At 38.5% G+C, this 12479-nt stretch overlaps 1 protein-coding gene across 4 annotated transcripts in view; it reads left to right on the plus strand.

Annotated features, from left to right (window-relative positions):
* Positions 1–12479, plus strand: part of plch2a (phospholipase C, eta 2a) — a 105663-nt gene that overhangs the window by 48795 nt on the left and 44389 nt on the right. For all 4 annotated transcript variants that reach the window (XM_040153153.1, XM_040153155.1, XM_040153156.1 and 1 more), the window contains exon 7: positions 37–240. In XM_040153153.1, coding sequence (XP_040009087.1) covers positions 37–240 — 204 coding nt within the window. The remainder of the gene's footprint in view (positions 1–36; positions 241–12479) is intronic.

Consider the following 12479-nt stretch of genomic DNA (forward strand, 5'->3'; position numbering starts at 1 on the left):
CTGCTGTAAAATGCTGTTTGTTCAACTCTATTCTAGGTTTTACAAATTATATGCGCAGCCCAGCGGGGGACATCTTCAATTCAGAACACTACAATGTGAACCAGGACATGAACCAGCCGCTGTGCAACTACTTTATCGCCTCCTCACACAACACATACCTGATGGGTGACCAACTGATGTCACAGTCCAGGGTGGACATGTATGCCTGGGTGCTGCAGGCCGGCTGTCGCTGTGTAGAAGGTCAGCATAACACATGGAACATACACTGATGTGGACATTTACACATACTGTACTTACATTTCCAGTATACAGACACAGTTTAATCTGGGATTCAAAAATAATGGCTCTTTTAAAAGCAAGTAGCAGTGCTGATATTTTTGGATTAACGCTGCTGTTGTCTTTCATATGCATGTAGCTCACTGTGTACAAAAGATTTGGGTCGATGTATGGGATTCTGCCTAAAAAAGCAAATAATCAACTTTCCTTCGGCATTAGGGATGGGGTTTGGTATCATTTTATTGAATATGAATTCTTTCAAACCCCTTATCAAATCTTTATAGGTAAAAAAAATGTTCTGTTACTACAGTGGCAAGAAAAAAACAAGTGAACCCTTTGGAATTACTTGCATTTATGTTTTTGTTTTTTTTTTTCTCAAAATGGTTAATGTACTGCACTTATAGCGCTTTTCTAGTCTTTTCAACCACTCAAAGTGCTTTACTTTTTTTTTCTGTACGTACAGCGCTTTCCACACACACACACACACACACACACACACGCGCACACACACACACACACACAATACATCAGAGGGTTTGTGGGGTTCTGCATCTCACCCAAGGATGCTTCAACATGCAGACTGGAGGAGCCGGGAATCGAATCACCGACCTTTCGGTTAGCGAACGACCCGCTCTACCTCTTGAGCCACAGTTTTTCAGATCTTCATCTAAGTCAAAATAATGAACAAATTACTCTCCCAACAAACATCACTGTGTGCCTGAGGTTTACAAAAGAACAGCTTGAAACTCCACAATGCTCCTGGGAAAATGTTTTTGGACTGATGAAACTAAGGTTAAATTGTTTTTGAGAGAGGGCACCGCATACCAACATGAAAATATCATCCTAAGGGTGAAGTAGGTGGAGTTAGCATCGTGATTTGGAGCTAATTTTCTGCCTCTGGGCCTGGACAGCTTGTCGTCATCGGGGGGAAAATGAATTCCCAAGTTTGTGAGGGTATGTTACAGGATAATGTCTGGGTGGGTCTCCTCCAGCTGAAGCTCAGTAGAAGTTTGGTGATGTAGCAGGGGAATGACCCTAAACATCAAAGTTACGACTACAAAATGACTTCAAAAAAAGAAAATCTGCCTTTGGAATGGCCCAGTCGGAAGATGAGATATAGATGCTGTGGAATGACCTACCAGAGCACTCACACCAGATATCCTTATTTTGCCAAAGAACACTTCAATGTGCGGACTGGAGGAGCCAGAAATCGAACCACTGACCTCACAATTAAGTGGACGGCCGCTCGACCACCTGAGCCACAGCCGCCCCTATTGTTTGTGTGTTATCAGCTTAAGCACATTATGTTTGTCTATACTTGTGACTTAGATGCAGATCAGATCACATTTTATGACCAATTTATGCAGAAAATCAGGCAATTCCAAAAGGTTCACACTCTTTTACTTGCCACTGTATTTCAGTCATTATGATACTGTACCTAAACCATGGAGAATGGAAAACAGTGCTCCTTGCTCCCTACTGGGGGGCAGTTCTACAGCTGCAGTGGAAATAATGTTAATTCTACTTTTATTATTCACCAAATATCAACTCAAAAGATAACCATTGTTTCGCATTGACAATTCACTTGATGTTACCTCAACGCAAACTTGTGGTTGCAGTGCTACACATCACAGAATCTGAGGGGTCACAGAATACTGTGGAACACCGGTGGTAGGCTGAGGGATTTGTGTAAGAATTAGCCAACTGTCTAATTCATACTCCAAACAAATAGCGGGCAGCATATTACCAGAAAGTTAGGGTACCCACCCCAATTTAAGAAACTTTGGTCCGTCCTCCCCCCTCCCCGTCCCCTGTGCCCTAGTCAGACTACCCCTCGGACACACCATAAGAAGTACTGGTAGCTCACCAGTACCTCGGCTCGGTGGACCGTCAAAAAATGCATGAAGTTTTTACCTACCCTCTTTGTGTACCTGTCATTCAAGATGTGCATGAGAGCGTGCTGTGTTCGTGTCCTGGGACTGCGCTCACTGGACATTCACAACCAAGTTTCAACCCTCACCTCACGTTGAGCTGACGTTAGCTTCAATAAATCTTACCTCAGCAGGGGGCAGTTGTTGTTGTTGCCAAACTTGCATGGATTGGGGAATAATGTTTTCCGCACAGGTTTACCTTGCAATCTAATTATGTAACTGGTAGGTGGTTTTCTTTGCTATTTGCTTGACTGACGATGACGATTTCACACCCACACTGCCCTGTCAGAGACAGGGAAGATGTAGTGGTGGCAGAGCAGGGATGGCTACAACACAGGTTTATAGCCTGTTTACAGTTCCTACTTCTTCATCTCACATGTTTGACTGAGGGCAGACTGTACACTACAGAGACTCACTATCGCTTCTTGAGGTATAAAGTGGTATTACGAGACGGGACAGGCTGGCGCTAACTGGTTAGCTTGCTAACTACAGTAGATATCTCTGCAATACAGTACATACAATAGACATCTTTAACATAACATCAAGTATTATTTCTTCCTATTCTGTTGATAATCTTAGTGGAGTTTTGAATGTTTTAACTAAAATACTTACATATTGCCCCTTTAACCAGATTCGCGCAAATATCAGAACGTTTTTAACTTAAATTTGTACTGTTATTAGACTAATAGTCTTTTTAATAGTTACCACTTTGTAAAAAACAAAACTCTTTAGTTAAGCTGTTGACTGTCATTGTTCCTATTATTACCAGCAGTACATCAGTGTGGTTTAATACTGACACATTAATTTAGAGCATTGAAACACAGAGGTGTTGAGTTATGCCGTCCATTACAAAAACTAATGGACACCTGCCTCCCAATCAGAATTAAGTATTCTCAGTGGCCATGGTACAATGCATTCAGACAGTATTCAGACCCCTTCACTTTTCTAACAATTGCTATGTTGCCTCCTTATGCTACAATAATTTAAATAGATTTCCCCCCCCCATTAGTCTGCACTCAATACCTCCATAATGACAAAGCAAAAACAGAATTTAGGAATTTTTTAGAATTTATCACAAAGGGAAGACTGAAATATCACATTGACATAAGTATTTAGACCCTTTGATATGACACTAGTTTGGTGATGTCGTGAAGTAGCAGGGATCATGGCAATGTCTTCATCACCATTGCAGTCATTGCAGTCAGCTTCTCCCGGCTAGGATTCCTTCAGTGTTAATCGTTCAGGAGGTTTTTACCGGGAGCCAAATTATCCGCAGAGCTTTTTTCTCCAAAACAAATGGTGATTGATTCCAGCAAAAACACTGAATAAATCATTTTCAAATTAAAAATCAGCGTTTCCCCAACGATGTTCGTCGGACACAAGATGTGTCAGATTGTACTGCGAACCAAGCCGCTGCTAGCGTTCACTCAGCTTTTTTCTCTGATAACTTCTGATCCAGACTTTCGGAAGGTTTGTACCATGACCCAAATTATCTCCAGAGGTCTCCTCCACTCCAGAACAATCGGACAGTTGATTAAAACTGGTAAAATCACTGAATAAAGCAGTTTTATGTTAAAAATTGTCCTGGAGATTATGTGAAAAGAGCTGCTACTAACATTTGCTCAGCTTGTTTCTCTGATAACTTATGATCCAGACATTCAGAAGGTTATTACCAGGAGCAGAATTATCCGCAGAGGTCTCCACTCAGAAACAATGGACCCCGTGATTAAATCCAGTAAAAACACTGAATAAAGCAGTTTAATGTTAAAAATCAATGTTTCTCCGGCGATGTTTGGCTTTCACAAGATATGTTAGAGGTGCTGCGAGCTAAGCTGCTGCTAACATTTGCATGTACATTGTAAAAATGTGGCTTAAAACTGGAAATAAATAAAAATTCAATTTTGACCGCTTCTGGCAGACAACCACAATGGTGACGCATGCGTAAAGCGGATATGACGCCATTGACAGATGACCAAATGAAATGGACTGTTACCTTGATTAATTTTATGGATTACTCTACGTTTGAAAGTTGCTGGATACATTTGGGATAAGAACACGATGCAATAAAATATAGAACATAGGTCGTTTTTAGACATTTTGATGTGGAAAAGTTACATATTATACCTTTAAAGCCATTTTGTGTGAAATGTTATTATTACAAATTATTTTTGGCAAGTCTGTGCACAGTCCAGTTTTATGGACAGTAGCTCAATTTACAAAATAACTGAGCACCATGTTGAAAAACAGAGTGTCACTCTAAAATTACAGTTTTTAGTACAAAATTCTTTATTCTTATTACTATGTCTCTGCCACAGCTTGGTAAGGAAACAATAGAAGGAGTTTGGTATGCAAAACATCAGCATTAAGATTGGGATCGCTTCAAAGCCAGTGTGGACAGAAGTTATTACACTGACCAATTAGATATTAGATATAAATACTAGATATTAAATCAATGGGCTTAGATTTAATATTACTAGAAGTGGTTTGGAAGTAAACACTAACATTATTTTGTTCTGTAATCAATCAATATAATGTACATAAAGCGTTAAGATAAAAAATTGTGTTATCTTTGATTGTCCGAAATTCAACATCTTTAGTTAAAGTCACGCAGTCAGCTGCAGCAAGAAACATCCAGAATTATTAAAACTGTTTGTTCCTCAAGCTGAAGATGAAGGAAAACAAACTACGATGGTGGCTGAAATTTCAGTGTGAATGTTAGTAATGTTACTGGTAAAATCTTGCATCGAATTCAAAATGAAACCTTTTAATAGCTTATATTTTTTATTTATTTTAAAGATTGTCTCTAAATATCTAGACTAAGATAGTTGCTGATATTCCTAATACATATACAGATTCTAAATATTACTAATTATTCATGTCACTAACTAATTAACTATTTAAATAACTAAGAAAAAATCTGATTACCGAACAAATTGCTCAGATTTTTAATCTTTTGCATGTGCAAAGCAGCAGCAAGAGCGGCTCCTCGTGAATTTTAGTTTTTTTAGTTTTTGTTTTTTTAACCAATGGCTACAAATCAGATACTGAGAAGTGTTGGAAAATTCAGAAGAGGATTATTTAAGAAATGAAGGTAGTCAAAATCGGAAATAATGAATAAGAAATCAATCCTCCACAGTTGAATGCCAGCAAAAAAGGTAGCTGTGTTTTGTGAATGGATACGTGGTCACCTTGTCGATGAAGGAGTGCTGTAGAGCTTTACTTGTACAAGACAGTAGAGAGTAACTTCATTAACGAGGTCATCCAGAGAGAAATCTGTTGGAAAGCTTTCAGGACCAAGAGGATAATGTGGCTGTTTACAATACTTAAACCAGCTCTGCTAGATTACAGGTACTTAACAGAGCTGTGCAGGATGAACCCACCTATACCTGGTCAGCTGGAGCTACGACCCAGGCTGGAGGCTGCAATGGCTTCACCAAATTCTAATAATATGACCCCGAGGGGTTGGTCCTGCTTGTTAACAAGCATTGCATTTTCTGGCTTGATATATGTATGCGGGATACTGAGACCCTTCAGCGTGTCCAAGACCACCAACGGCTTTAGGGACAAGAGAAGAAAAGATATGTTGGGAATTTAGTTTTCCATGTGCTGCTGTTTGGGGTTAGGTTTAGGGTTAGGGTTTTCTTCACTGATGAGCATTAGATATATAGAACAAAAGATGATTCCATAATACAATGATAATGGCTACATACGTGCTTTGTGATCGGTCGGATCTCGTTCAGAGACAGAGACTTCCAGTCTCATTCTTGGATCAGCTCATAGAGACTCCTATCCAGCCCCGAATGCTGGACATCCCATTTGTTCAAACCGCTCGTAGAACTCCACCACATTAGTGTGGTTTGGATTCAGGACCCTGATGACCTTTAACATGGACACCTGGCGAGAGAAGAGGAGGAATGATAAATAGATTATAGAGACAGGTATCAACAGTTTGTGGTACATAATCAGATGGAGCAGACGGAACCGGGGCACGGGAATATAATCAAAGGGAGTCCAAATATCTACCTCTTTCTCAGTGTCCTTGGTAAAATCAGTGTCCTTCTTAAGGATCTTAACAGCAACTGTCTCTTTTGTTGACAGATTCTGGCACTTGGCCACTTTACCAAAGCAGCCTTCAGCAGTTAAAAAAGAAAAACATGGAGTCAAAATATGTTATGTCAGGGAATTCAGTGTGTAAGGCATTCAGTCAACAAATCATGGACAAACACATAGGTGAATCATGAGTAATGTCCTTGTATTTCTGCGGTTGTCACTTTGAAATCCTGGTTATTTTCTGTTTCTCTCTCTCCGTGCTCATAATGAAAAGACCACAATCCAACAAACATCTGCTTCTAAATCTGTACCCCTTATGAATTCAAAATATCGTTTAGAACTCACTTTTGTGTTCTGTCAAGTTAAAAAAAATACAGCAAGTAAATGCTAAAAGCATGTTTTTATTCAAACAGTCTCATAAATATGAGATCTGCTCCTGATAGTGTGAAGGAAAATCTTTCCCTGCACTTCAGTACTTTTTAGTGACTATTTAGAGAATGTGTGTGTGTGTGTGTGTGTGTGTGTGTGTGTGTGTGTGTGTGTGTGTGTGTGTGTGTGTGTGTGTGTGTGTGTGTGTGTGTGTGTGTGTGTGTGTGTGTGTGTGTGTGAGAGAGTGTGTGAGAGTGTGTGTGTTGACAGACAGCAATCCCCCCTTTCAGACCACAACTAAATAAATGTGTTCTTTAAACTCTCAGGTTAAGAGTGACAAGAAAAGGGAGCCCAGTAAAATGTATAAATTCAATCCTACTTACAGATATGCCCCAGAAAGTGAGGAATGATCTATCAATATATGACCAAAATCAATATGTCCCTACTACAGATGGTGTAAGGATACTTGATATCAACACAATATTTCATAAAGCAGCTATTAAAGTTAACCTTATAAAACAAAAGCGAAAACCATAAAAGGCCAAATGTTTGATCAAGAATGCAAGATGGTCAGAAAAGACCTGAGAAAAACATTAAATGAAAAGTACCACCAAACAAACAACCCAGCCTTAAAAACAAAAAAAAAATTTTTACCCACATGAAACTTGAAGATATTGAGAATGCCATTAAGCAAACTCAGTTCTGGGATATGTGGAATAACTTCAACACAAAGTAACTACAACTATTACCCATCCAAAATGGTGACATTTGGAGAGTATATTTTGCAAATCTGTACAAAAACATACCATTAAATCAAATAAATTGAGAACAATATATTATAAAAGAAAAACTCCAAACATTAGAAGAAACAATAGAAGACAACCAAAACCCCTTTGATTTCCCATTTACTTGGGAAGAATTGACCACACAGATTAAATCACGCCGGCCAAGGAAAACCTGTGGTCCAGACGGTATTAAAAATGCAATGCTCAAAGACAGCACCCCAGAGATGCAGGGTGCAGTATTGAAGTTGTTCAGTATCGTATTACCGTCAGGATATTTTTCTGACATCTGGTGCAAAGGGCTCATTTCCTACATTTATAAAAGTGGGGACAAATCAGACCTGAGTAACCATTGTGGCATCTGTTCCAGCAGCTGTCTAGGTAAATTATTCTGTAGTATTCTAAATGAAAGAATACTAGATTTCCTTGAAGAACAGTCCATCTTGAGTAAAAATCAAATTGTATTCCTCCCAAAACAGCGCACCACCGACCATGTATATAACCTTCACACTTTACTCAACACGTACACCAAACAAAATTTAAGATATTTGCCTATTTTATTGATTTCAAAAAAGGTTTTACCTCCCTTTGGAATGAAGGACTCAATTACAGACTTCTACAATATGGTATAAGGGGAAAAATGGATGATCTGATTAAATCAATGTATTTGGAAAATAGGTGTGCTGTAAAATTGGAGACAAAGAAACTGAATTCTTCACCCAAAGAAGAGTTGTTTGTCAAGGTTTTATTATTAAGACTGACATTATTTAATGTATATATAAATGATCTTCCTGTTCAGTTGAATCAATGTGCTGCTCCTGGCCACTTGCTCCTATATAGAGAGGTGAAATCTGTTTTTATGCTGATGATCTTGTTCTGTTTTCTTGTACTGAAAAAGGACAACAGCAACAGCTAGACATGGTAGAAAAATACTGCCAGATTATTAAATGTGAAGAAAACTAATATCATGACTTTTCAAAAATGCCCCAGATGTTAGGAGTACCAATACCAGCAACCATAAATAATCAAATCATTCAATACAGTATGAGCTATACCTACCTTGGTATACCCACAACAGCATCAGAATATTTCAACAAGTAAGTGATTGCACTAAAAGCAAAAGCTATAAGAGCTCTAAATGCAATCAAGAGAAATTTCATAACTTCCAAATTCCAATTAAAATCTGGCTTAAATTATTTGATAGTGTTATCTTGCCCATTGCACTATATGGTAGTGAAGTATTGGGGTGCACTCAGTTATCATAGCTGTACCCGTTGGGATAAATACCCAGCAGAATCTCTACATGCAGAATTCTGCACATACATTTTACACGTACAAAGAAAAACGAGTGCCTGTCAAGCAGAATTAAGCAAATACCCACTGATAATTAGCATTCAAAAGAGAGCGCTCATTTTTTTAAGCACCTTAAATCCAGCCCCCCCAGGCACCCTCCATTCCAAAGCCCTCCAAACCCAAGAGCTGAGCCCAGAAAAGAGTTCTGTATGTCAGTTGGGGCTGAGATTAACGGACCCCTGTCAAATACACTCTGACCAGTCTCACAACAGCACTGCTTTCCAAACGTCAATCAGAGTCAACCAAATATAAAACAATGTAAAAAAAACCTATTTGAAACACTGGAAAAAAGAAAGTAAAAGCCAAAGTAGATTATAATGCAATCTCTCTAAACATAGACAGAAAGCAGAGGCAGATCCTAACCAAGTATGGGCTTAGTGACCACAAAACGGCAAACAAACAGGGAAGACACAAAAATCATGGCAACTAAAAGAAAACAGAACATGTGGAACACCCTTCAGCAGGTGAGGTTGAGACAGATGCATTTCCTCCTAAAATGTTAATCATTCAGTGAAATAAGGAATATTTACTTTGACCAATTCAATACTGTAATTCCAAATTTCAATGGGCTAAATGACATCTCAAATTTGAAAATACTCCTAGAAGGAGTAGACTTATACTCATATCTTGCTGCCCAATATATATCAAAATGCCACAACCTGAGGGGCGGTGAATGGCTGTAGAAGCACAAACACACATACAGTGTATTCAGAAAGTATTCAAACCCTTTTTCAGATTTTATGATGTTGCAGCCTTATGCTAAAATTTTTTAATTAATTTTTACCCTCCTCAGTCTACACTCAACACCCCATAATTACAAAGCGAAAACAGAATTTTACATTTTTTAGCAAATGTATTAAAAAGGAAAGACTGAAATATCACATTGACATAAGTATTCCGACCCTCTACTCAGTACTTTACTCTACTCTGTTGAAGCACCTTTGGCAGAAATTACAGCCTTGAGTCTTCTTGGGTATGACGCGACCAGCTTTGCACACCTGGATGTGGGGATATCCTGCCATTCTTCTCTGCAGATCCTCTCAAGCGCTGTCAGGTTGGATGGGGACTGTCGGTGGACAGCCATTTTCAGGTCTCCCCAGAGAAGCTTCACTGTTGGGATGGTATTGGGCAGTTGATGAGCGGTGCCCAGTTCCTCCAGACATGATGCTTAGAATTAAGACTAAACAGTTCAAGCTTGGTTTCATCAGACCAGAGAATCTTGTTTCTCACAGTCAGAGAGTTCTTTAGGGGCTTTTTTGCAAAGTACAAGGGGGCCTAACGAGAGGTCCCTGTCTGATACACTCTGCCATGAAGCCCAAATCGGTGGAGTGCTGCAGTGATGGTTGTCCTTCTGCAAGATTCTCCCATCTCCACACAGGATCTCTTGAGCCCAGCCAGAGTGACCATCAGGTTTTTAGTACCCTCTCTTACTGAGCGTTGACACAGTTCTGTATCTGAGCTCTTTAGGCAGATCCTTTGACCTCATGGCTTGGTTTTTGCTCTGATATGGATTGTCAGCTAAGAAACCTTATATAGACAGGTGTGTGCCTTTACAAATCATGTCCAATCAATTGAATTTACCACAGGTGGACTCAAAACAAAGTGTAGAATCATCTCAAAGATGATCTAGAAAATTGGGAGGCAACTGAGCTAAATTTCAGGTGTCATAAAAAAGGGTCTGAATACTTATGTCAATTTGATATTTCAATTTTTTGTGTCTAAAATTCTGTTTTTGCTTTGTCATTATGAGGTATTGAGTTTAGATTGATGAGGGAAAAAATTAATTTAAACGATTTTAGCATAAGGCTGAAACATAAAATCTGAAAAAGTGAAGGGGTCTGAATACATCTGAATATACTGTATATGGCATGTTGCAGTGACTCTTAATTTGATGGCACGATTTATCAATTCGTGTGCAATTTTTTTTTTTTTTCCATGACACCTGCTGGGCTCTCAGGAGACAGAAGAACATAACTAAACTATACTACATTAAATTTATCCTCATCTATCTTTGTTTTTCTGAATAGTTCCTATGCCGTATATTCCTATAGTATCCCTGCAGTACTGCCTGTGTTTTTGCATATTATTACCAGTACCAGGAAAAAATCATAATACTGTTATGTGACCTTTTTCACCGATAATGGTTTGATGTGTATGAAAATGATATATGCTATTGCAGTCACCAGATCTCAACCCAACTGAACACCTATGGACTGATGTGTTCGACAGCGTTCTCCACCACCATCATCAAAATACCAAATGAGGGAATTTCTTTTGGAAGACTTGTAGAATCAGTGCCAAGGTGCACTGAAGCTGTTGTGGCAGCTCATTGTAGCCCAGCACCTTACTAAGATGCTTTATGTTGGTTTTTCCTATAATTTATCACCCAAAAAGGGGTCCAAAAGTCTGAGTCCACTGTAAACCATTCAGCTAAAACATTAAAACCGGTAACTGTTTTTAATGTTGTATATATATATGTTGTATTAATTGTGTATATTTGGATCAGACTGAAATGTGAAGATATTGGAGCTGTGGAAAAACAGCTGGCACAATTTAAAACACTGACTGACACTGGCTACACAGAAAGTATTATTCAGGGAGATGGGATAAGGCTGGCTTTCTATTTTTTTCTTATTGTCAAGTAGTCTAATAATTGACCAAAATGAACGTGTTAGTCCATCTCTCAGTACTGACTTTCCTACCTTGTCTGTGGCTCGCAGCACCAAGCCCATTGGTTCCTAATGAAGAATAAATCTTAAAAAAATAAATCAGAAATATACATACATAAATAAAAGGGTCAGTAATTTCTAAAACTGCTGGCCCCTGTAGTTTTTAGCAGATGTTACTCAAATAAGAGGAAATTGTGTACTTGTTGCGGACTACTGTCAGTGGTGAATTGATCCACATTTGGCGCTCTAGTGAGTATTTAGGGCAGCAGGATGGTGTATGTGGGAATTGAAGAAACAAGAGTGTGGCTCATTGATGTGCTTTCGGACAACAAAATGGCAAACTGTTAAACAAATAAAAAGGTTGTAATGGTAAACTTTTTGAGTTTTTATGGTGACTATTTTATCCAAAACATCATTGCCATAGAATCCACACAATACCTAAAAAAATTCAGATACTGCACTCAACCTTTAGATAATCTTCAGAGACACTGCAATATCTACCTACAAGATGTGTTCCCTCAGCTTTCTCATCCATTTTAACTAGTTTGTTTAAGAAAATGTACTTTAGTTAAATTATTATTTACAGTCCATAGCTTGGAGAAATCAAATGTTTCTGTTTTTGGCTAAAATCTGTCCAAGTATTATTAATAATAAATTGAAAGCAATACAATACATTCATTTAGAATTTCATAGGAGTTCAGCTTTTTTTTCCTTCTGCATCCAGGATGATTTAACTGCTGCTTTATTTGATTATGTGGAAAAACACACTGAATAACCAAAATGTCAGTTCATCAAAATGGATAATTTTCATTTACAGATAACAACCAGGGAAAAATTAATAACTAAACTTAGCTTTAGTTTTAGCTAAAGCTAGCTGTGGTTGTTTCACGAGCTAGACTTACTTTAGTCTAGCTTGCCCACTTACTTTAGCTGTCTGGCTAGCTGTCTTTCTATGGCATAAAGTGCAGTAAGTGATGAGTCCTACAACTCAGATTACCAAGCCAGAGCACAGTAACTGCAGACTGGGCAGCAATACAAAGCCAGAATGT

The sequence above is a fragment of the Xiphias gladius genome, chromosome 18 (assembly GCF_016859285.1).
Source record: "Xiphias gladius isolate SHS-SW01 ecotype Sanya breed wild chromosome 18, ASM1685928v1, whole genome shotgun sequence".
NCBI lineage: Eukaryota > Metazoa > Chordata > Actinopteri > Istiophoriformes > Xiphiidae > Xiphias > Xiphias gladius.